Here is a 26,325-nt window from a genome sequence, read left to right as displayed (position 1 = left end):
GGGCAAAGTAGAAAGGAGATGGGTGGGGCAAGTTTTTTTAGACAGAGGGTGGTGCGTGCCTGGAATGCGCTGCTGGGGGAGTGATGGAGGCAAATACAATAGTGGTGTTTAAGGGATTTTTGAATGAGCACATGGATGCACAGGGAATTGAGGAACATGGATAATATGCAGTCAGATAAGAGTTGGTCTTGGTGCCATGTTCGGCACAGACATTGCGGGCGAGGGCCCTGTACTTGTACTGTACTGTTCTATGTTCTACTTTAAATTAAAATCGGATTCATTTTTTGATATAGTGTTATCAGGTAAAAAATCATATTCTGATAAAATGCTGGAATTGTTATTCACATTTGACCTATCAAAACTGAAGACCTGTCTGATTTGTAGTCAGTCCATTAAGCAAAATGAAGCTGCACTATTGATGAAGATAGGACTGATTCTCATGGGATATTTATTCAAAGAAGATCCATATTGCTTCTCTATATTCGTCTGCATGTACCTAGCTAATAGCTGCTTGACTGATTTACAGGTTTCACCTTTTTCCTCAAGGTAAACTGTACTTGGAAATTATTCCTTTTGTTCCGTGCGCTGGCACATTTGAGCATTTGGTACTTATGCATGCTACAAAAAAACAATTCTCACTTCCAACTCTATAGACGTTTTTGATTGTCTGAATTAAGAACCAGCAATGGCAACTAAAATGCCCTATTTACACAAGCCCTCTGCCTGTGTGAAAGTACTCAGATAGTAAGCAACTGGCAATTAATTTTGGACCCCTGCCATATCTGAAGAGGTGGAGACTAAAGAAGATGTCATAGAGTCATACAGTGTGGAAACAGGCCCTTCGGCCCAACTTGCTTACACCGACCAACATGTCCATCTACACTACTCCCACCTGCTCATGGCTTGGCCCATAACCCTCTGTCCAATTGTCTCTGAAATGTCATGATAGTACCTGCCTCAACTACCTCCTCCGGCAGCTCGTTCCATATATCCACCGGACTTTGTGTAAAATAAATTACCTCTCAGGTTCCTATTATATCTTCTCCCCCCACCTTAAACCTCTGATTCTCCATTCCCCTATTTACGGGGCGTGTTATTTACACCAAGGGGGTGGAGCCTAAAACTGGCTACCAGGAGTGGAGGCAAATACAATAGTGGCATTTGAGCTTATGAGATAGGTACATGGAAACACAAGGGATGAAGGGATATGGATCATGTGCAGGCAGACAAGGTTATTTTATATTGGCATTGTATTTAGCATGGAATTGTAGATCAAAAGGCCTGTTTCTGTGCAATAACTTTCTATATAAAAAACTCGGATGTTTAACTTGGAAAAGGGTACCAGAGAATCATAAGACTAAAATATCATAAGACAGAGCAGCAGAATTAGGCCATTCGGCCCAATGAGTCTGCTCCAACATTCAATCATGGCTAAAGATAGACGCAAAATGCTGGAGTAACTCAGCGGGACAGGCAGCATCACTGGATAGAAGGAATGGGTGATATTTTGGGTTGAGACCCTTTTTTAGACTGATGGCATCATGCTGGCTGATCTATTTATCCCTCTCAACCCCATTCTCCTACCTTCTCCCCATAACCTATGACGGCCTGACTGATCAATATTATATACATCTATCAGGTCATCCCTCAACATTTGATGCTCCAAGTTTGGCTCAAGTCTGATGTTCCAAGTCCAGGTTTGTCTAACCTTTTCTTATAGCTAACACCATCTAATCCAAGCAACATTCTGGTGAACCTCCTCTATGTGCACTCCAATATTTAATTACTTCTCCAGTATTTTTTGAGAGACATGGCCGGGGGATGCCATTTGGGATCAGTTCTGTGGCAGATGTTTCCCAATGGAAAATAATGAGTTGGTGAAAGGACTTAAGGAATAGAAGTCATTGCTGATTATTTTTGTGGCTGCAGGCTTTAGGAGAAATGCTCAAGGAAATAATTCATGACTCTGGCGAACCTTTAGATGTTTCTCTTCAAAGGAGCACTGAGCGCCGAGAAGTCTTAAATAAAGATGAGGTGAAACTTTGGAGGCAAGAGTTTGTGTGCATCGCTGGAGGCGAAGGACTTTGTGTAGATTAAGCCAAAGTTAAAGCAGTCTTAGAGATGTTGACACGAACAGAGATGGCAGTGGCCCAACATTCGTTGGCACTTGTCCCACCCCTGAGTAAGCTTCTTTCTCATTGATCAGACATGGTGCAGCCATGCAGATCATAATATCATCAGACATAGGTGCAGAATTAGGCCTTTCGGCCCATCGAGTCTACTCCCCCATTCGATAGTGGCTAATTTATTTTTCCCCTTATTTTTCCTGCTTTCTCCCCGTGACCATTGACATCCTTAATTATCAAGAACCTGTCAATCTCTGCTTTAAAAATACCCAGTAACTTGGCCTCCACAGCCATCTGTGGCATTGAGTTCCATAAAGTCAACAACCTCTGGATAAAGTAATTCCTTCTCACCTCCATTCCAAAGGTGCGTCCTTTCAAGTCCTATTAATTTGAGGCCAAACCCTCTGATTCTAAACTCTCCCATCATTGGAAACATCTTTTCATTGTCCACCTATTCCAGCCTTTCAATTATTCGGTAGATTTCAATGAGTTTCTCCCCTCATCATCCTAAATTCCAGTGAGTACCGGCCAAGAGCTGTCAAACGCTCCTCATACTTTGACCCAATCATCCTGGGTATCAATCTAGCAAATCTTCTGTGGCCACTCTCCAACATGAGCACGTTCTTCCTCAGATATGGGGCCCAAAACTGCACACAGATGTTTAACAATGTAAAGGGTATGGTGAGAATCCCAAGAAATGCTGAAAAAACCTGCACTACCTGTCACTAGAAAAACAGGATCCGATTTTACAATCTAGTATGAGTACCTGCCAGTGGAGGTACAGGTCCACCACCGATGAGAGTGCACTTGAAATCCCCCCTGAAAATGTGGCGCCTAGGCCGGGTGAGGTGCTGATCCTGACCTCACCAGGACTCCCACAGACGATCAGTGGGTTGAATTTGTCCCCTGAGGCTCAACCGGAGCCGGTAGATCCGTTCCCGTAGCCAACTTCCAAGGCCAACTTTGCGGGCCGTTATCTCGGCCCCTCGGTGGCCTAGGTGGACGGTTCTGGTATCGTTCAACTCCTCTCCGAGGCCGTGACCTCTGTTGGTCCAGAAAAACAGATAATCCAGAAAGGCTCTGAAACCAAGGGTGTTGGAAAATCGGTGGTATTGAGGCTGATTCTATAACAACATTTAAAATACACTTGGACATGTACATGGATAGGAAAGGCTTCACGAGATAGAAACATAGAAAATAGGTGCAGGAGTAGGCCATTTGGCGCCTCGAGCCAGCACTGCTATTCAATATGATCATGGCAGATCATCCAAAATCAGTACCCCGTTCCGGCCTTTTCCGCATATCCCTTGATTCCCTTAGCCCTAAGAGCTAAATCTAAATCTCTCTTGAAAACATCCAGTGAATTGGCCTCCACTGCCTTCTGTGGCAGAGAATTCCACAGATTCACAACTCTGGGTGAATACGGCTTTCCTCATCTCAGTCTTAAATGACCTACCCCTTATTCTTAAACTGTGACCCCTGGTTCTGGACTCCCACAACAACGGGAACATTTTTCCTGCATCTACCCTGTCCAATCCTCTAAGAATTGTATATGTTTCTATAAGATCCCCTCTCAGCCTTCTAAATTCCAGTGTATACAAGCCCAGTTGACCCATTCTTTCATCATATATTAGTCCCGCCATCCCGGGAAATAAACTGGTGAACCTAGGCTGCACTCCCTCAATAGCAATAATGGCCAAAACTGCACACAATACTTCAGGTGCTGTCTCACCAGGGCCTTGTACAACTGCAGTAGGACCTCCTTGCTCCGAAACTCAAATCCTCTCGCAATGAAGGCCGACATGCCTTGACTTTCTACACTGCCTGCTGTACATGCATGCTTACTTTCAGTGACTGATGTACAAGCACACCCAGGTCTCATTGCACCTCCCCTTCTCCTAATCTGACACTATTCAGATAATAATCTGCCTTCCTGTTCTTGCCACCTAAGTGGATAACCTCACATTTATCCACATTATACTGCATCTGTCATGCTTCTGCCGACTCACCTAACCTATCCAAGTCCCTGCAGCCACATAGCATCCTCCGTGCAGCTCAAACTGCCGCCCAACGTTGCGTCATCCGCAAACTTAGAGATGTTACATTTAATTCCCTCGTCTAAATTGTAAATAACTGGGGTCCCAGCACCGAGACTTGCTAAACCCCCCTAGTCACCGCCTGCCATTCTGAAAAGGACCCGTTAATTCCTTCTCTTTGCTTCCTGTCTGCCACAGTTCTCTATCCATGTCAAGACCCTATCCCAATACCATGTGTTCTAATGTTGCACACTAATCTCTTGTGTGGGACCTTGTCAAAGGCTTTTGGAAAGTCCAGAAACACCACATCCACTGGGTCTCCCTTATCCATTCAACTTGTTACATCCTCAAAAAATTCCAAAAGATTAGTCAAGCATGATTTCCCCTTCATAAATCCATGCTCACTTTGATTGATCCCATCACTGCTTTCCAAATGCGCTGCGATAACATCTTTAATAATCGACTCCAGCATCTTCCCCACTACCGATGTAAGGCTAACTGGTCTATAATTTTCAGTTTTCTCTCTCCCTCCTTTCTTAAAAAGTGGAGTTACATTGGCTACCCTCCAGTCCACAGGTACTGATCCAGCCGAGAGAGCATTGGAAAATGATTACCAAAGGGTCTCGACCTGAAACGTCGCCTATTTCCTTCGCTCCATAGATGCTGCCTCACCCGCTGTGTTTCTCCAGCAATTTTATCTACCTTCAATTTTCCAGCATCTGCAGTTCCTTTTTAAACATCTTAATCAATGCATCCATGATTTCTAGGGCCCAACAGATCCCTTCATGATCCCTTCAGTCCCAACAGTTTACCTAACACCATTTTCTGACTAATGTGGATTCCCTTCAGTTTCTCCCTCCCACTAGATCCTCGGTCCCCTAGTATTTGCGGGAGATTGTTTGTGTCTTCCTTAGTGAAGACAGAACCAAAGTACTCATTTAACTGTTCTGCCATTTCCTTGCTTCCCATTATAATTTCACCTGTCTCTAACTGTAAGGGACCTACATTCGTCTTCACTAATCTTTTTATTTTTACCTACCTATAGAAACCTTTACAGTCAGTTTCTATATTCCCCGCAAGCTTTCTTTCATGCTCTTTTCCCCCCCTCCTAATTAACTCCTTTGTCTTCCGCTTATTCTGGCCAATTTATATGCCTCTTCCTTGGATTTAACACCATCCTTGACTTCCCTCATTGGCCACAGTCGAGCCGCATTCCCAGTTTTATTTTTTCGCCAGACAGGGATGAACAATTCCTGGAGTTCATCCATGTGGTCTTTAAATCTTCGCCATCGCATCTCCACTGTCAACCCTTTAAGTATAATTTGCCCGTCTATCCGAACTGATTCCCATCTCATACCTTCAAAGTCACCTTTATTCAAGTTCAGGACCCCAGTCTCTGAATTAACCATGTCACTCTCCATCCTAATACAGAATTCCACCATATTATGGTCACTGTTGCCCAAGGGGCCTAGCACAACAAGATCGCTAACGAATCCTTCCTCATTACACAATACCCAGTCTAGGATGGCCTGCCCTCTAATCGGTTCCTCTACATATTGGTTTAAAAAACCATCCCGTATACATTCCAGGAAATCCTCCTCCTCAGCACTGTAACAATTTGGTTGTCCCAATCTATATGTAGATTAAAGTCAGCAGGTTAAAATAACCGGGATATCAACCACCTACAGGCAAATGAGGCAAGCTTAGATGGGGCATCTTGGTCAGCATGGTCAAGATGGGCTGAAGGGCTTTTTTCTGTGCTGTATGACTTTATGACTCCAAATAAGATGTGCTGTATGACTTTATGACTCCACCTGAACCCCTCTAAACACCTGAACCCCTCTAAACAACCTGAACCCCTCTAAACATCTCTAAACCACTCTTAACCCCTCTAAACACCTCTGAACATCTCCACAACGCTCTCAACACCTCTAACCCCATCTGAACCCCTCTGAACCATTCAAACCCACTCTAAATCCATCTATCCCCCTCTGAAACCATCTCAACCCCTCTAAACATAGCAAAAGGATTTGAGTATAGGAGCAGGGAGGTGCTACTGCAGTTGTACAGGGTCTTGGTGAGACCACACCTGGAGTATTGCGTACAGTTTTGGTCTCCTAATCTGAGGAAAGACCTTCTTGCCATAGAGGGAGTACAGAGAAGGTTCACCAGACTGATTCCTGGGATGTCAGGACTTTCATATGAAGAAAGACTTGATTGACTCGGTTTGTACTCGCTAGAATTTAGAAGATTGAGGGGGGATCTTATAGAAACGTACAAAATTCTTAAGGGGTTGGACAGGCTAGATGCAGGAAGATTGTTCCCGATGTTGGGGAAGTCCAGAACAAGGGGTCACAGTTTAAGGATAAAGGGGAAATCTTTTAGGACCGAGATGAGGAAAACTTTTTCCACACAGAGAGTGGTAAATCTGTGGAATTCTCTCCCGCAGAAGGTAGTTGAGGCCAGTTCATTGGCTATATTTAAGAGGGAGTTAGATGTGGCCCTTGTGGCTAAAGGGATCAGGGGGTATGGAGAGAAGGCAGGTACAGGATACTGAGTTGGATGATCAGCCATGATCATATTGAATGGCGGTGCAGGCTCGAAGGGCCGAATGGCCTACTCCTGCACCTATTTTCTATGTTTCTATGTTTCTAATAGCAGCAGGAATAGGCTATCTGGCTCCACAAGTCTGCTCAACCGTTCAGCAAGATATCGGCCATTCTTCTGTCTCTGAGCCAAGGACCAGCAGCAGGCCCAGATCAGTTGCTTCCTTAATAGCTTTTAGAACATAGAACAGTACAGCGCAGGAACAGGCCCCATGGCCCACAATGTCTGTGCCGAACGTGATGCAAAGATAAACAAATCTCATTTACCCGCAAGTGATCCACATCCCTGCATTCCCTGCAAGTCCATGTGCCTTTCTAAAAGTCTCTAAAAGGCCACTATTGTATCTGCCTCCACCACCACGTTCCAGGCACTCACCACCCTCGGTGTGAAAAGCTTGCCCCGCACATCTCATTCAAACTTTGCCCCTCCCACCTTAGAGCTATGTATTCTTGTTCTGGACATTTCCACCCTGGGAAATTGGTTCGGACTCTCTAATTATTTTATTTATTTCTATCAGGTCTCCCATCAATTTGGATTGTTTTCTAGAGAAAACCCTTTAGTATTTTGCATCTAGCTTTTAAATGGGGTCTGCTTCCCTGAAATAAGTTATTTATAATTATGTATATTTTATGCCAATTTACGGCCAAAGCTGGAATGGAAAAGTTATTATATCAATGTGTAATAAATAATCTGAAAACCTAAGTATGTCAGGAGAAAAGTGGTTTAGCCTTTCCAGCGTAATGGGATGCCATGTTTGAGGTACCCATGGTGAATTTAGTAATTCCATGAAAACCATTTGTACCGTTGCTTCTAATAAACATTGTCCTTTCTTGATCCAGTTATGTTTTACTCAAAAAATTTGGCTTGAAACGATGACTAATGTTCATCTAGAATAGTAACCTCTAATTATAATGGTTCCTTAAGGTGCCCTGAAATGGCCGAATGACCTACTCCTGCATCTATTTTCTATGTTTCTACAGTGCATTCAGAAAGTTTTCAGACCCCTTCACTTTTTCCACATTATGTTACATCACAGCCTTATTCTAAAATGGATTAAATTCATTAATTTTATCATCAATCTACACAATACCCCATAATAAAAAAGCGAAAACAGGTGTTTATAAATTTTGGCAAAGTAATTAAAAATAAATAACTGAAATATCACATTTACGTAAGTATTCAGATCCTTTACTCAGTATTTTGTTGAGGCACCTTTGGCAGCGTTTACAGCCTCAAGTCTTCTTGGGTATGACACTACAAGCTTGACACACCTGTATTTGGGTAATTTCTCCCATTCTTCTCTGCAGATCCTGTCAAGCTCTGTCAGGTTGGATGGGGAGCATCGATACACAGCTATTTTCAGGTCCCTCCAGAGATGTATGATCGGGTTCAAGTCCAGGCTCTGGCTGGGCCACTCAAAGACATCACAGACTTGTCATGAAGCCACTCCTGCGTTGTCTAGGCTGTGTGCTTAGGGCTGTTGTCCTGTTGGAAGGTGAAACTCTGCCCCAGTCTGAGGTCCAGAACGCTCTGGAGCAGGTTTTCATCAAGGATCTCTCTGTACTTTGCTCCGTTCATCTTTCCCTCGATCCTGACCAGTCTCCCAGTTCCTGCCGCTGAAAAACATCCCCACAGCATGATGCTGCCACCACCATGCTTCACCGTAGGTATGGTATTGGCCAGGTGATCAGCGGTGCCTGGTTTCCACTAGACGTGACCGTTGGCATTCAGGCCAAACAGTTCAATCTTGGTTTCATCAGAACAGAGAATCATGTTTCTCATGGTCCGAGAGTCCTTTAGATGTGTTTTGGCAAACTTCAAGCGGGCTGTCATGTGCCATTTACTGAGGAGTGGCTTCCATCTAGCCACTCTACCATAAAGGCCTGATTGGTTGATTGCTGCAGATATAGTTGTCCTTCTGAAAGGTTCTCCCTTCTCCACAGAGGAACTCTGGAGCTCTGTCAGAGTTACCATCGGGTTCTTGGTCACCTCCCTGACCAAGGCCCTTCTACCCCTTGCTCAGTTTGGCTCGGCGGCCAGCTCTATGAAGAGTCCTGGTGCTTCCAAAGTTCTTCCATTTAAGAATGACGGCGGTCACTGTGCTCTTCAGGACCTGCAATGCTGCAGAAATTGTTTTATACCCCTCCCCAGATCTGTGTCTCGACACAATCCCATCTTGGAGGTCTACGAGCAATTCCTTCATTTTCATGGCTTGGTTTTTGCTCTGACATGCACTGTCAACTGTGGGACATTATATAGACAGGTGTGTGCCTTTCCAAATCATGTCCAATCAATTTAATTTGCCACTGGTGCACTCCATATCAAGTTGAAGAAACATCTCAACGATAATCAATGGAAACAGGATGAACCTAAGCTCAATTTTGAGTGTCATAGCAAAGGGCATTGTGTGTAGATTGATGATAAAAAAAATGAATTTAATCCATGTTAAAATAAGGCTGTAACGTAACAAAATGTGGAAAAGGGGAAGGGGTCTGAATATTTTCTGAATGCATTGTATGTAACATGGTTTCAGAAATGGCCAGGAATAAAAGCAGCTGTGAAAGAATTAACATGATCTGAGAGGGTTTACGACCAGAGGGAACAGCCTCAGAATAAAAGGACATACCATTGGATAGGAGAAGAGGAGGAATTTCTATTAGCCAGAGGGTGGTGAATCTGTGGTATTTTTTGCCACAGATGGTTGGGGTATTTTTAAAGCGGAGATTGGCAGGTAGTTGATTAGTAAGGGCATCAACGGTTATGGGATAAGGCAGGAGATTGGGGTTGAGAAGGAAAGATAGATCACGCACGAATGAATTGCAGAGTAGACTTGATGGACTGAATGGCTTAATTCTGCTGCTTTGGCTTATGAACTTCCCGATGGTAGAAGTGAATTGTGATGTGGATCTTGGATGATATTGCCTGCCATTGTGAGGCAGTGCCTCCTGTAGATCATGGTTGTTGCCATGGTGTATAAAACATGCTGCAGATTTATAAGTAGGTCAGGGAGAAAGATAAATATAACATTAGAACAAGAAATAAGAGAATATGACAAGGAGTATGTAATTTAAAATAAGAGCAGCTGCTGGAGAAGGCATAATGGGGCACTTACTGTGCCATACATTACGCCTACTACAAACTTCCTGATTCCTATATAGTGGATTTTATTTTGCGTCCTCTCCAATTTAGAGTTTGGCTTTAGCAACAAGTTGTCCATAAATAAAGTGGCACAGCCAGTACTGGAAGTACCAAATGCCTCATTCGTGTATAATCATGCCTGGCAGATGAAAGTAAAATGCTTCTTAGTGCAAAGCCACCACCTTTAATGGATAGAAAGTTTAGAGTAAATGGGACTAGTTTAGATGGGGCATCTTGGCCAGCATGAATGAATTGAGCCGAAGAGCCTGTCTCCGTGCTGTATAACTATAATTTTGCATGTCATTGAGCTTTGACAGAGATTTGCATTCACAGCAACTTTGCTCTAAGGGATATAAAAGTGCTTTTCTTTATTGAACTTGATCTATTCAGTACTGGGGATGATTGGGTTAAAATTAATGAACATTGGATTGCTCTGGGCCACTACGAGCTGGAGTTAAGAAGGATGAGGAGGGGACCTCATTGAAACTTACTAAATCGTGAAATGCCTGGATAGAATGGATGTGGAGAGGCTGTTTCCACTAGTGGGAGGGTCTAGGACCAGAGGGCACAGCCTCAGAATGCAAGGACATGCCTTTAGAATGGAGATGAGGAGGTATTGATTTAGTCAGAGGGTGGTGAATCTGTGGAATTCATTGCCCCAGACGGCTGTGGAGGTCAAGTCAATAGATATTTTTAAAGCAGGGATTGCCGGATTCTTGATTAGTAAGTGTCTCAAAAGTTATGGGGAAAAGGCAGGAGCATGGGGTTTAGAGGGAAAGATAGATTAGCGATGATTAAATAGCAGAGAAGACTTAATGGACCAAACGACCTAATTCTACTCCTATGACATGAACTTATGAACTTATAAGTACCTTAAAATCATTTAATACCGCATTTTTAAATATTTGACCAAGAATCGCACTGGTGGAAACATTGTTAGAGAGCAGCTCCACGACTGAGACATAGAATATCTTCACATAATAAAGGACTTGGTATTTTATGTAAAATGGTACAACGCAAAATTATTGTACGATGGCCCCAAATATATTAATTTGGCCATTGTTATTAGTGCTGTATTTAATGTTACTGTCCTTTGCCAGAGTAACAAAAATAGAAAGTGTATATTAATATCCTAATTCACTAATATCATTTTAGTATTCCCAATCACAAAACAAGGGCTTAAATTAAATATTTGCAGTCTGTAAAAAAAATTCCCCCCCCCCCCCTGCAAATAAAGCAGGTTTTGCCAACGGCTTATTATAAAAAGTTCTGAACATTCTTTCCCCCGAACATCCTGCTATAGCCAGGATGTGGTCTATAGGCACGTCCATTCTTTTGGCCGTCGACGTGGATGCTGCCCTGGTGGAGTGAGATTTGTACATGTTAGTGTTTATCCCAGCAGCTTTTAGCACCTGCTTGAGCCAGGTACTCGAATGGTTTGGCTCGCCACCCGACCATAAGGTTTTTTATGACTGACCAATAAGGCTTTTTCACTCCCTCGAATATTTTTGGTTGTGTCTATGTAGGACAGTAGGTGGGTCATGGCACATAACCGTGGTTCTGGCGGGTAAGCCCGGAATTCCACGACTGGATTAGATGTTCCTGGTCTGCTCTGTTTGATCAGTCCCTGGATAATGAAAGAGATCTGGTCTGGAGCTGTGATCATGTTGTCCAGTCGCAATAGGTGTAGTGACTGGACCCTCTGTGCAGATACAAGTGCCATCAACATGAGTGTTTTGAGCGTAGATTGTTCCAGGTTGAGGGATCTGGCTGGTGGCCATCCCCTGAGGTATGTCAGGACCACACTGACATCCCATATATGGGTGTAGCTTGGTCTAGGGGGGTTAGAGTTGTAAATACCCTTCATTAATTTGACCACCAGCGGGTGGGACCCCATGGCCTGTTGTCCTGGAGCTTGTTTTAAATAGACAGACAGGGCACTTCTAGCTGTGTTGATGGCACTGTAGCTGAGTCCTTCATCGTGGTGAAGGTTCGCCAGGAATTCCAGTACGTTGGTAACTGTAGCGGTTGAGTAGGTGGTCCCTGTATCCAAGCAGTACTTCTCCCACTTTTTGATGCTGGACAAGTACTGTTTTCTTGTGGATGTTCGGAGGGATGTCGTGGAGTAATGGGAACCATGGCTGTGTAGGCCAGTCGGGTACTATCAAAATACCTGAAGCAGAGTCCATTTGTATTTTGCGTAGTACACGGCTGATGAGGCAGAAGGGAGGAAATGCATAGAAGAAGAAATTTCCCCAATCCAGCGCGAACGCATCTACCGCTGCTGCCTCAGTGTCTGGTTCCCAAGCAACATACATAGGTACCTGGTGATTTAGCCTTGATGCAAATAAGTCGATATCTGGCATGCCATATTGCTTAATAATCTTTGCAAACACTTTGGGGTTTAACATCCATTCGGTGTTGTCATTAAATTTGCGTGACCTGGTGTCTGCCACTGTATTTAGCTTACCTGGCAGGTAAGTTGCTGATAGCCAAATATGTCTTTCGACACACCATTGCCAAATTGTGTTGACCAATTTGTTGCATGATATCGATTTTATGCCGCCCATATGTTTAATGTAGACCACCACCGTAGTATTATCTATTTGTAACCGTACATGCAAGTGATGCATATTGGATGCATATGCTTTTAAACCATAAAAGGCACCCAACATCTCTAGATAGTTAATGCCCAGTGTAAGTAGTAATGATGACTCTAGGTTAGTCCATCTACCGCCTGTGCTGGATATGGAGTTAGTCGCTCCCCAGCCTTGAGCACTGGCATCTGTTTGGATAACTAAAGTAGGGTTAATGATGATGATAGGGCTGAAACTATGCCAAACGTTTTCTGCCCACCACTGTAGTTCTGATATTGCTTCAGTGGGTAATTTCATGATACGATCATAATGACCTGCATGTCGTTTTAGTGCCTGTACCTTTGCTCTTTGTAAGTTTTGATAGTGCAAAGGTCCAAATTGTGTAGCCGGAAATGCTGCTACCATTTTCCCAATTACTCTTGCTACTTGTCGAATAGTTGGTCACTCGTTGACCATTAAATTGTTGCATGATTGTGCCAATTCAGTTGTTTTGTCTTTTGGCAAAGTTACAGACATGTGGGCTGAGTTAATTGTGAAGCCCAAGTAGTCCATGGTTGTGGATGGCTTCAACTTAGATTTATCTGGATGTAAGACAAATCCCAAGGTTTCGAACAACTGTTTGGTAGCTGACACAGCTGATATGTCAATTCCATGGTCTTGCCTGCTATTAAGATATCATCAAGATATGCCATGACCATATGTTTTTATCTTCTTAATATTGCCAGGGCTGGTTTTAGTATCTTGGTGAATAATCTTGGGGCTGATGTTAAACCATTGGGTAATGCTTTAAACTGCCATTGCTGCCCCATCCAGGTAAATTTCAGGTATCTGCGATGATCCTTGTGAATGGGTACTGAATAATAAGCATCTTTGAGGTCAATGCTTGCCATGAAGTATCCTTTGGAAATCAGTTGTTTGGCAGTAACAAACGTTTCCATTTTGAAATGTACATATTTAACAAAACATATTTAGTGAAGTTAAGTCAATGATGATGCGACACCCACCATCTTTTTTAGTTTTAGTGAATATATTTGACACAAATTCCAAGGGTTCATGTTTTGTTTTTTCCCATGATCCCCTTAGTGATTACTCACCAGTTCAGCTTGTCCCTCTCGTTTCTCTTTAACTGAGAGGGAAAAGACCCTCCGGGGTGAATGTTGAACTGGTGGCAATGTTTCTAGTATAAATTGTATTTTGTATCCACTAATGCTATTGAGTATATACTTGTCACTCGTGATAGACTCCCATGCTTCCTTAAACAGGTGTAATCTCCCCCCTGTTAGTATTGCGCCCCTACTTTCTATATGCTGGTAGGAACCAGACCCACCTACCTCCATGGTTATGGGTGTTTCTTCTGTCTCTTCCCAGACCAGCGAGTCTTGCGCGTTGTCTGACATGGCGGTGATGTTGGGGGGTGGCGTATTTTCCATGGGGTCCGCTCTGGGCCTTGGTCTAAAAAAGGCTTCCGGTGATAAAATGCGGACCCCGAGCTTTCACCAGTCCCATATGGTAGACGTCGACTGGTGGATGCGATGGGGTGCTGCCGCTTGGGTATTGTTGTTTTGGGTTTGCTCGTCCCGGGGCCTGCCCTCATGAGACCAAAAGTTTTAGAGGCCTCTTCCATATCTTTTACTTTTTTCGTGAGGTCTTTGCCAAAGAGCAGTGTGTCTGGCTCAGTGGCTGGGGTTTTGCACAACCCCGCGAATTTTGGATTTAGGGCAGGTCTTATGATTTCTTTACGGAGGTTATTTATCCCGAACTGCGTGTTGTACAACAGTGCGAGAGTGTCTTGTTGGTTTGTGGTCATCTCCGTATTGTCCACAGAACGAGCAATGATGTGATGGCTGACGTCAGGAGCCTGAGGATCCGCTGCAGTATCAGCGCCTGGTTCCGGATATTTGTCCCGACGTGCCCCCAGATTTGGCTGTTGACAGCCGGCACTTTGAGGGACTCACAATTTTCTGGAGCTGTGTACATTTTTAAGGCCTCATTAACCACCTGCTCCTGTAGGGGCCTGTTGGAGAGGTGGTTGATGCTGGCCGCTAGTTTAGGCTCTAATGGCCTTCCTGCACGTGGGGCTGCCACGTAGCGGTCCATCACACCCAGCAGTTCTTCCTGTTCCTGCACCCCTGGCATACTCCCGACTTCTTCAGCCAGCGTCCCCTCTTCCTGACCAGCCCAGTCCTGGTCACCAAAGCTACCCTCGGGTAAGGAGGAAGCGATGGGCAGTGCACAAGGCACTGTGGAGGGAGTGCCTGAACTCCCCCTGCGAGAGCGCCCCTCACGCAGCGCGTCTCGCTGGAGCACCTGCTCCAGGAGCCGCTCTATGCGGCTCAGGCGGCTGTCTCTCCCCCGTGCGGGTGGAGAGGCGTCCCCGTCCGATAAGTCGGAAGCCACCGGCCGGACGCTTTTTCGGGTAGCTTTACATCCAGCCCGCTGCTCAGGCGCTAGCGGGACTGGGCTCGGCACGGTGTCAGGGATGGCGGAGCGCCCGGTAAGCGGTCCTACCGCCTGTTGCTGCCCCCCCCAGATGGAACGCTCCTCCGTTGGAGTCGAGCGGGGGACAGGTTTGTTCAAGAGCCTTTTTGTTCTCTGCCTGTAAAACAAAGCAGTAGGCTCTCCTGTGAAAGAAACCCGACCTCAGGGTACCTACCTGACGGTCCGTCTTTCAATCTGTAGCGGGAGCGCCTGACTCCCGATGCGGCCGCTGTTGCACTGCTGAACGCAATGCCGCGCATGCGTGCTGAGCGGGCTCTTCACGTAGTCACTCACGTGACTCCGAAGTAAAATTTTAGTTTTAGATGAGTGTGGTGAGAAATGAAGCAGGTATATCAACACGTTTTGGTTTTTTTCTTCCTTTTTTTCGTTTTTGTCTTTTTATTATTTTTTATTTTTTACTTACTCTTTGATTACACTCATTTGGTAGTTTACGGGTTCTATTCTTACACATTCACTTTCTCTTTCACTTCCTTTCTTTCTTGCTCTTTCTCTCTTTTTCTATTTCATCTTTGTTAAAATTAAATGGAAGCTGTAGAATAAATGTATTTTGTCTCATGCCACGGTTTATACTTTTGTACACTGCTTCTAATATAAAATATAAATAAATAAATAAATACATGATAATTTTAGTTTTTAACGTGGAAACAGGCACTTTGGCCTACCCAGTCGGCACTGACCACGATCAGCCCGTACACTAGTTCTATCCCACACACTAGGTAAACCTTCACTGCACCATTTCATAAGCTTCCACATCCTTCCTTTACTTTACTTTAGACTTCAGAGATACAGTGTGGAGACAAGCCCTACGGCCCACCGAGTCTGCGCCGAACTACAATCACCCTGAACACTAACACTATCCTACAAACTAGGGACAATTCGCAATTTTAAAGAAATCAATTAACCCGCAAACCTGTAGGTCTTTGGGTTGTGACAGGAAACTGGAGCACCCGGAGAAAACCCACACAGTCACAGGGCGAACGTATAAACTCTGTACAGATAGCATCCATCGTCACGATTGCACCCGGGTCTCTGGTGCTGTAAGGTAGCAACTCTGCTGCTGTGCCACCATGCCGCCTATTGTATCGTACTTGAGTTTGACTTGATTGTATCTATGTATAGTATATCTGATCTGTTTGGATATTACGCAGAACCAAGTACTTTACTGTACCTCGGTACAGGTGACAGTAATCAATCAAAACATAAATCTGACCAATATATTCTGGGAAGCAAAGCACCCGTGCTGCGAGCTGATCCACCTATGAATGCCTGAAGAAGGAAGGTTGCCTGAAGAAATAGTTACCTTGTCGTCTTGACTGGAGCAGAGGGCAATAATTAAATACCTGTGACTCGTAGTCTGTCCGCGCCAACCACCACCTCCTTCTCCGCTGCCGAAAACAGCATTCTGCCTGTGTTTGAGAGGACCTCAAAATGTTTTCCATGGGCTTGCAGTGTGTTGGGACCTTGAGCCAAAAGATAAACAACGTCAAAATAAAAGAAAGTTGCACAAAAAATAATATCAAATCGCTTTGTGAGGGTGCTTCAACAATGTTATTGATTGTATTTGAAAGAGACTGGAGCTTTAACAATGACACACAAGACAGAGGCATTTGAAATGTTATTGTTCTCTGGCTTAACAGATACAGCGTAGATACAGCGTGGAAACAGGTCCATCGGCCCACCGAGTCCATGCCAACCAGCAATCACCCATACTAGTTTTATCCTGCATGCTAGGGACAATTTACAGAAACCAATTAACCTATAAATCCGCACGTCTTTGGGATGTGGGAAGAAACCAGTGCACCTGAAAGAAATACACGCAGTCACAGGGAGAACGCACATTGGATATTGATGGGTTCTTGATTAGTAAGGGTGTAATAGGTTATGGGGAGAAGGCAGGAGAATGGGGTTGAGAGGGAAAGATAGATCAGTAATGATTGAGTGGCAGAGCAGACACAATGTTACCAATGGCCTAATTCTGCTCCTATATCTTGTGGTTTTATGGAGATAGGTTCCCAGGGCAGGGTCTAGACATGATCAGGGAGGATGCCTACAAACAGTCCTGCTGCAGACCAGTGCCCTAATGGAGCCATGCAGGGAAGACAACATTACATGCACATCATACAAGGATAATGGCCGATTCAAGCACGCGCAATTCTTCTCTGGAATGGCGCAATTTGATGCAAAGGCTATGACAAATACGTTCCCGTCTGGGGAAAATTGATTTTCATATGCAGTGTGTTGCAAAAATCCAAGCTTCACAATCAAATATCTGGGGAGCTGTATATTATAAAATTGAAAAAATGGTCACACTATGAAAAAATTATTAATATATAAACCATAAACCAGGCCATCAAATATGGACTGTGCTTATATTTGCAGTGATGGAATTTTAAATAAGTTCATTTGAACTATGCGCTCCATTTCATTGAAGTCACTTACACAAAAGTTCAATTATGTGTGATGATGTACTTGGAATATCTTACGCAATGGAAATGTGTGCACAAATGTAAATTTAATGCTTTGGAATAATCTATAAATAAAGTGCATAGCATGAAAATAAAACAATCTCTTCTATACTCAGATACTGAATAAAACACATAATTAACCAGCAGTTCGGTCTTAGTTTAGTAATACAGCATGGAAACAGGTCCTTTGGCCCATCATGTCCGTGCTGACCAGTTATCACCTGTACTCTAGTTCTATCCCACACATTAGGCACAATTTACAGAAGCCAATTCACTTACAAACCTGCACGTCTTTGGGATGTCGGAGGAAATCGGAGCACCCAGAGAAATTCCACATGGTCACTAGGAGTCAGGATCGAACCCAGATCTCTGACACTGTAAGGCAGCATCTCTACCGCTGCGCAACTGTGCTGCCCAACTCCCTCGGTCTGTTTTCGTACTACTTTTAGGTATTCAGTTATTAAGTGATTCATCAACCTTGCACAAGATGGCAAATAGTTTCATCAATTAAAATGAACAGTGAAACTGTTTAAGGTACACAAAAATGCTGGAGAAACGCAGCGGGTGCAGCAGCATCTATGGAGCGAAGGAAATGGGCAACGTTTTGGGCCGAAACCCTTCTTCAGACTGTTTAGTTTAGTTTAGTTTAGTTTAGAGATACAGCATGGAAACAGGCCCATCAGACCACCAAGTCTACCCTGACCACCGATCTCCCCTTCACACTAGTTCTATGTTATCCCACTTGCTCATCCATTCCCTGTACATGAGGGGCGATATACAGAGGCAAATTAACCTACAAACCGGCACGTCTCTGGCATGTGGAGTCAAGGTAGGTTCCATCATAGCCTCCATCAGCAGGAAGAATGACTCTGGTTTTAAAGGTCATGACAGGTTTGAGGGACAATACTCCTCTCTTGGACCAGAAGGAACCTATTTAGTCTGTAATCTCCAAATTTGTCATTTGTTGACTACAGGGAGGGAATGATTTTTACCCCACTTTGGATCTTGAGGATACTAGTGGGAACCTATGTGTTTTTTCCTACTTCAGATGCAGGTTTCCTGAATATACCCCATATTTTTGATTTTGACTTAAATTAAGGAAGTATCAATTGCCTTCTGGTGCATTGAAAAGCAACATAAAAACCTGCAGGTGCTAAAGAACATAAATAAAAACAGAAAATGCTGTAAAAACTCAACAGGCCAGGGAGCATCCACAGTGAGGGAGATGTGGAGTGAAGACCTAGAGACAACTAACGTTACTCTGAATTATCCCCTACAATGGAGAACATAGACGGGCACAGCACACGAACAGGCCCCTCAATCCACAATGTCTGCACTAACCATAATGCTAGAACCAACTCTTATCTGTAATCTCTATCCCTCCATTCCTTGCATTTCCTTGTGCCTATCCAAAAGCTTCGTAAACACTACAATCATATCTACCTCCACCACTACCCCTGGCAGCACGTTCCAGGCACCCACTTAAAAACCTGTTAAAAACCTGCCCCGCACATCTTCTTTCAATTTTGCCCCTCTCACCTTAGAGTTATGCTGTGTAGACTCTGACATTTCTGCTCTGGGAAAATGGTTCTGACTGTTTATGTCTCAGAATTTTATATATTTCTATCAGGTCTCCCCTCAACCTCCGGCATTCTAGAGAAAAAATCCAAAATTGTCCAATTTCTCCTCGTAGTTAATATCATAAATTCCAGGTATTATCATGACATTTAAGAGACATTTGTCCAGGTACATTCATAGGACAGGTTAAGAGGATTATGGACCCTCTATATTATTGTGGGTCTTGTGTAGATGGGACATGTTGGTCAGCAAGGGCAAGTTGGGCCGAAGGGCCTGTTTCCATGCTGTATGACTCTATGACTCTCTGTGACTCGAAGTTTTGGACGGTATTTGCTACAAGGAGTGATCCTCCAAGTCCACACCGACCATCGATCACCCGTTCACGCCAGTTCTATGTTATCCCACTTTCTCATTCACCTCCAACACACGAGGGACAATTTACAGAGGCCCAATTAACCTACAAACCCACACGTCTTTGGGATGTGGGAGCAAACGGAACACCTGGAGGAAACCCATGCGGTCATAGTGAGAATGTGCAAACTCCACACAGGCATCACCCAAGGTCAGGATTGAACCTGGATATCTGGTGCTATGAGTCAGCAGTTCTACCAGCAGTGCTACTGTAAGTTACATCAAGAACTGTATTATACATAAATGTACAATTTTAACCTATATTCTGTAAAAATGGCATCATAATTGAGCTGACAGAAGAAACAATTTTGTTGAACCACGTTGATATTTAACATGTAAGTCTAATTACCAATGTCCTGAAAAACACAAAGGTGCTTAGTGAATGAAGGAGTGCAGGTATAAAATTATATACTTTAAACAATATAGTTCTCTATTCTTACAATATAATATTTGAAGAATAAAGAAATCTATATTGTTTACTATATTAAAATATTAATCATCCAGTTATAGTCATACAGTGTGGAAACAGGCCCTTTGGTCCAACTTTCCCACACCGGCCAACATGTCCCATCCACCCTGTTCTCATCTCCCTGCATTCGCCCTATGACCCTCTAAACCTGTCCTATCCATGTACCTGTCTAAATGTTTCTTAAACATTGCGATAGTACATGCCTCAACTACCTCCTCCAGCAGCTCGTTCCATACACCAACAATGCTTTGTGTGAGAAAGTTTCCTCTTAGGTTCCTATTAAATCTTTCCCCCTTCATGTATGGAACATGATCATTCATCTGATAATGATCATAATGTGATTAAATCCAGTGTAATTTAACATTAATAATTAAATTGTAAAAAAGCTTGTTTTCTTGTAATAAAAATGAACTGCAGATGCTGACTTATACCAAAGATCGACACAAAATGCTGGAGTAACTCAGTGGGTCAGGCAGCATCTCTGGACAAGGATCCGGAAACCTGGCTGAAGAAGGGTCCGAATCGTCATCTATCCATTCTTCCTAAAGATGCTGTCTGACCCACTGAGTTACTCCAACACTTTGTGTCTAAGCCTGTTTCCTTGTTTTTTTGTGACACGTAGTTGCAGAAAATTATGCCAAACACACTGGAGAGGTTTACTAGATTTTCGGATCTTAATCCATTATGGAAGTATTAAATCTACCCTGCCTTTGTTACATGCCCTCTGCCTTAATGCATTTTGTCATACCACGGCTGGCACCATGGGACATAAACATAACTTCTATTATTTATTTACTAAAAATATGCGAACAATAGCATTAAGGATTCACAGAACCCGCTATGTAGGACGTTGATTAATTTCTGGATTGGGAAAGTTATTCTGCTTATTTCCACTGCGTGAGAATGTTGGATACAAACTGTCGCGGTAATCTAAGTGACCCAATTGAACATGCACAATGTGGTCTTATCAGTGAAATGAAAGAACAGAGTAATTTATGGAAAGAAAAGTGGAAATTGTCACCTGTTACTGCAAACGTATAGCCTCATCAGTCAGTATCAAAGAGCAAGGTCTGATGTAGAGTCGCATCCATGCCCGCACAGGTAGCAATGGGAGAGGCAACTGCGAGCTTCCATGTTGTCGTGGCTATCCCTCGAGGTCGAGGATGATGGTCTACGTTCCATTGTTTTTATGGATTCTCAGGTGGTTTATGAGTCCAATCCTGGCTTTGAAAGTTCTTCAGCTTTCAGGACAGGTAATTCCAGATGGCAGATCGGGCTTTGGTTGTTGCTGCCTCTCTTTCCATTTTATTCTCTTTCCTTCTAATTCTGTACATCTGTTGGCTTCGATGGTCGCTGTTCCTTCTTGGATGATGTTTCGCCAGAGTTTCCTGGCCTTGGCATTGGTTTCCCAATTGTCGATGTCGATTTCACATTTCTTCATGCTGGTTTTAAGGCATCTTTGAATCTCTTCTTTTGTCCACCTCGTTTATGTTTGTCTTCTTTAAGTTGGGAGTAGAAAGTTTGCTTTGGTAGACGCTTGTCTTCCATCCGAACAACATGACTGACCCATCGTAGTTGGTTCATGTACATAAAGGAGACTACACACGGGAGTTACCGGGGGAATAGTCGTGATAGCAATCTCTAGTGGAAACATCCCCATCACATCCACTCTATCCAGGCCTTTCACTTTTCAGTACTATTCAACTAGGTCCCTCATTCTCCTAAACTCCAGCGAGTCCAGGCCCAGTGCCATCAAACGCTCATCATATGTTAACCCACTCGGTGTTGGGATCATTTTTGTAAACATCCTCTGGACCCTCTGCAGACGAAGCATATCCTTCCTCAGATATGGTACCCAAAATTGCTCACAATACTCCAAATGCGGACTGACCAGCGCCTTTAGAGCTACAACATTACTTTCCTGTTTTTGTATTCCAGACCACTTTAAATAAATGCTGGCATTGCGTTTGCCTTCTTTATTACCGATTCGACTTGCAGATTAACCTTTTGGGAATCCTGCACCAGCACTCCCAAGTGCCTTTGCACCTCCGATTTCTGAATTCTGGATTCCCTCCCCATTTAGAAAATAGTCTACGCCTTTATTCCTACTACCAAAATGCTTGACTCCACACTTTGATACATTATATTCCATCTGCCACTTCTCTGCCCACTCTCCCAACCTGTCCATCCTTCCGCAGTGTCCTTGCTTTCCCTGCACTACCTGCCCTTCCACCTATTTTCGTATCATCTGCAAACTTGGCCACAAAGCCTCAATCCCCTCATCCAAATCATAATATCCAATGTTTGGATGTGTTTGGAACAGCTAAATCCAGTGGTATCCTTCCGATGTAATATAGTGATGCACTGTACCTTGGAGTTGGGAAGGTTTAATGTGTGAGAAACAAATAGATTAGCAGTTTCTAAAAGAAGGTCCAGAACTATTTTCACTAGATAGATACTAAGTGCTGGAGTAACTCAGCGGGTCAGGCAGCATCTCTGGAGAAAGGAATAGGTGACGTTTCACCTATTTTCACCAGTGCTTTACTAACGTGAATCTGGCAGCGATTTAATTAAAAATCTATTTAATCTTTTGAGCTTCAAATTGAATCTCTAAGTGACCTGTACATTGTCCTCAAAGTTAATTATATCAGAACCGTTGATTAAATCCCAGCCTCATTATTTCATTCAAAATAACTATGATTCCAGCCATAAATAATGATTGACTTTATCCACCTGAATAAATCCTGAATAAATGGCGAACTCTTTACTCATCTGATTTCCAATTTAAGACAACAACGAATAAATTGTAAAGTGCATAATTCTGTTTTGAGCCGTTATGAAAGTTACAGACAGTGGTGGGAGCAAAGACAAGTGGCAAGGCTGAAGAACAGCTGAAAAAATATACATAAAATACAGCTTTAAAAAGAGACTGATGATCTTGCCAAGTGACCTTTACTTTCCAGGAACATCATGAGAATTCCAATCACTAGTGTGTCTTCCCCTAAATTTAGGTGACATTTCGAGATGTCATAATGCTTTTACCATTAGAATTACGATTAGCTGCAATTTGTAGATGTGTCCATCTCAGTTTATAACTTGGAATGCGTTGTGGTAAAGGTTCATTATTTATAAGCAGTGTGGTCACACGCAGTGCTTTCTTTTGGGGACAAAATGGTTGCAGTACTCAGATCGTTGTTTGTTGTTGGTGTCATGGAGTCATACAGCTTGAAACAGGCTCTTCGGCCCAACTTGCCCATGCCAACCAAGATGCCCCATCTACACCGGCCCCACCTGCCCGCGTTCAACATTAAAGAACAGAGAAAGTATAAAAGACGTGGGCTAGTGTTAATAATAAAGGGTAACATCAGTACAGGAGTTAGAAAGGACCTTTGTCTAGCAGTTCATGACATAAATTAGAATCTGTCTGGATGGATTAGGAAACAGAAAGAGATGTTGAAGTTGTTAATAGGTCTCCTGATATATGTAGTGATATAGAGCATGCTGCACATGAGGATATTAGAGATACGTGATAGTTATCATGCAAGACCTTAATCTAAGTGGGGATTGAAAAACTGGAGCACCCGGAAGAAAACCCACATGGTCACAGGGAGAACGTGCAAAATGCATACAGACAGCACCCGAGATAAAGATCGAGCCTGGATCTCGGACGCTATGAGGCAACAGTGCTACAAGTTTCGAACCTGGGTCTCCAGCGCTACCGCTGTGCCTCCATGCCTCCGTGCCACTGTATCTTGGTACACGTCACAGTAATAAACAAATCAAACTATTATAGAAATACTGATTGTGTCATGAATGTTCTGGTTTCTAAATTGGTAAAGCTATCCCATTGACCAGTCAAGCAACAACCTGAATCCAATTAAGAGAATTACTCCTTTGAGACAAAACGTCAGAAACTTCCATCTCAGTGCTGAAGCCAGGGCGGTATGGTGGCGCAGCGGTAGAGTTGCTGCCTTACAGCTCCAGAGACCCAGGTTTGGACCTGACCCTGGGTGCTGTCTGTACAGAGTTTGTACGTTCTCCCCGTGACCTGCATGGGTTTCCTCCGAGAACTCCAATTTTCTTCCACACTCCAATGATGTACTAGTTGTAGGGTCATTGGCTTGGTAAAAATTATTAATTGTTCCTAGTGAGCGTAGGATAGCGCTAATGTGCGGGGATCACTGGTTGGCACGGACTCGGTGGGCCGAAGGGCCTGCTTCCGTGCTGTATGCCTAAATTAAACTAAACATCATAGTCCATTGGCAGGGCAGACCCAGCAGAGGTGGCGGTACGACGGTAAACAGGCAACAGGATTGTTGAGTCAACAATCACTCCAGACCTCACAATATTTCATGGCATGAGGTAAAACAAAACCGCATGAAGTGTAGACTCCATCTACACTTTGCGCTGCCCCGACAAGGCCATCAGCATAATCATGGACCAGTCGCACCCCAGTTACTCCCTCTTCTCCCCTCCCCCGTCAGGCAAGAGGTACAGAAGCGTGAAAACGCACATCTCCAGATTCAGGGACAGTTTCTTCCCACCTGTTATCAGGCAACTGCACCATCCTATCGCCAACTAGAGAATGGTCCTGACCCTCCATCTACCTCCGGAAGTGGCGGCGCTGTTAACAGCTGCGGCTCGCCTGCAGTCCGTCTGTCTTTACTTTTTTCTGTTGTTTTTTTTGTCTTGTTTTGGTTAAGTTTTAGTTTGTTGGGTTGTGTTAGAGGGGGTGAAACATGTTCTCTGTCTCTTCCTTCGGGGGAATGCGACTTTTTCGTGTCGTATCCCCCTTCTCTGCCTCCATCTGCGCTGAGGCCTAATGGCGGAGCTGGCGGCCTCCAACCTGCGACTGACCCCGAGGCTCCGGAGGCAGAGCCAGCCAGGACTCACCAACGAGAGGCTGGCCGTCTTCGGGGCTAAGGCAGCGGTGGCCCGACTTGCTGGTGCGGCGTTCTGGCTTTCGGCGGCGGCCTGGAGCTGATGCAGCGGGGCTCGAAGCTGAGACTGCGGGACCTGGAGCTGGGGCAGCGGCCTGGAGCTGGGGCGGCTGCCCGGAGCGGAGACTGCGGGACCCGGAGCTGGGGCGGCGGCCCGGAGCTGGGGCGGCTGCCCGGAGCGGAGACTGCGGGACCCGGAGCTGGGGTGGCGGCCCGGAGCGGAGACTGCGGGACCTGGAGCTGGGGCGGCGGCCCGGAGCGGAGACTGCGGGACCTGGAGCGGGGGCGGCGGCCCGGAGCTGGGGCGGCTGCCCGGAGCTGACGCTGTGGCGGGCTGTCTCGGAGCGGAGACGGCGTTCCGGCTTTCGGCAGCGGCGACATCACCACGGAGGTCCGCTGGACTGGAGAGCGGCATCTTCGGCCTGGATCGATCGCCTCAGCGCAGAGGGAGAACAAGGAGGGAAGAGACGGAGACTAAGACTTTGCCTCCATCACAGTGAGGATGTGCTTGGTGAACTCACTGTGGTGGATGTTTTAATTTGTGTTTATTGTATGTTTTGTTATTATTGATTCTGTGTATGACTGCAGGCAACATAATTTCGTTCAGACCGAAAGGTCTGAATGACAATAAAGGATCTATCTATCTATCTATCTATCTATCTATCTATCTATCTATCTATCTATCTATCTATCTATCTATCTATCTATCTATCTATCTATCTATCTATCTATCTATCTATCTATCTATCTATCTATCTATCTATCTATCTATCTATCTATCTATCTATCTATCTATCTATCTATCTATCTATCTATCTATCTATCTATCTATCTATCTATCTATCATTGGAGACCTTTTGAACTATCTTTGATAAGACTACTGGACTTTTTATTGCACCAAACATATACCTTTTATCCTGTATATGTACTCTGCGGATGGCTCGATTGTAATCATGTATAGTCTTTTTGCTGACTGGATAGCACACAAAAAAAAGCTTTTCACTGTACCTCGGTACACGTGACAATAATAAACCAAACGATACTATTCTTTGGCAGCAATATTAACCATCACCACCTTTAACCTCACCTTCCAATGTATCCTCCTTCACTTTACTGGCTTTATCTTGCACTAAACATTATTCACGTTATTCCCTTTATCATATATATAACTGAGGATGGCTCCATTGTAATCTCTAAACTAAACTAAAAAAAGCTTCTTTTGCATTGCATAATACCTGGGAGCCTGCGTAGCTTTTAATCCAATGTAAAAGCAAGTAAAAGTTTGTGTTATCGAGTCCTAAAATGCTTTTTAATTCTGGCTCTGATGAATAAGTGTCTTCCAGGTGCGGAAATCCTGGGGGCGCACCCCCCTCCCGCTTTGAGAGATTTCCCCCCCCCCCATCCGGACTTTATCAGCTGCTTTCTAAGGGTTGAATCGGCCAATTCGCAGGGCCTTTCA

The 26,325-nt window shown here is 44.1% G+C and overlaps 1 protein-coding gene across 6 annotated transcripts in view; it reads right to left on the bottom strand.

The window, feature by feature from the left end:
* sgcg (sarcoglycan gamma) overlaps nt 1–26,325 on the bottom strand; it is a 329,148-nt gene that overhangs the window by 51,296 nt on the left and 251,527 nt on the right. For all 6 annotated transcript variants that reach the window (XM_033022761.1, XM_033022759.1, XM_033022760.1 and 3 more), the window contains one exon: nt 16,344–16,463. In XM_033022761.1, the coding sequence (XP_032878652.1) occupies nt 16,344–16,463 (120 nt within the window). The remainder of the gene's footprint in view (nt 1–16,343; nt 16,464–26,325) is intronic.

Source organism: Amblyraja radiata, chromosome 6 (assembly GCF_010909765.2).
Source record: "Amblyraja radiata isolate CabotCenter1 chromosome 6, sAmbRad1.1.pri, whole genome shotgun sequence".
In the NCBI taxonomy this organism is placed as follows: Eukaryota; Metazoa; Chordata; class Chondrichthyes; order Rajiformes; family Rajidae; genus Amblyraja; species Amblyraja radiata.
This window is presented reverse-complemented; position numbering and strand designations above follow the sequence as displayed.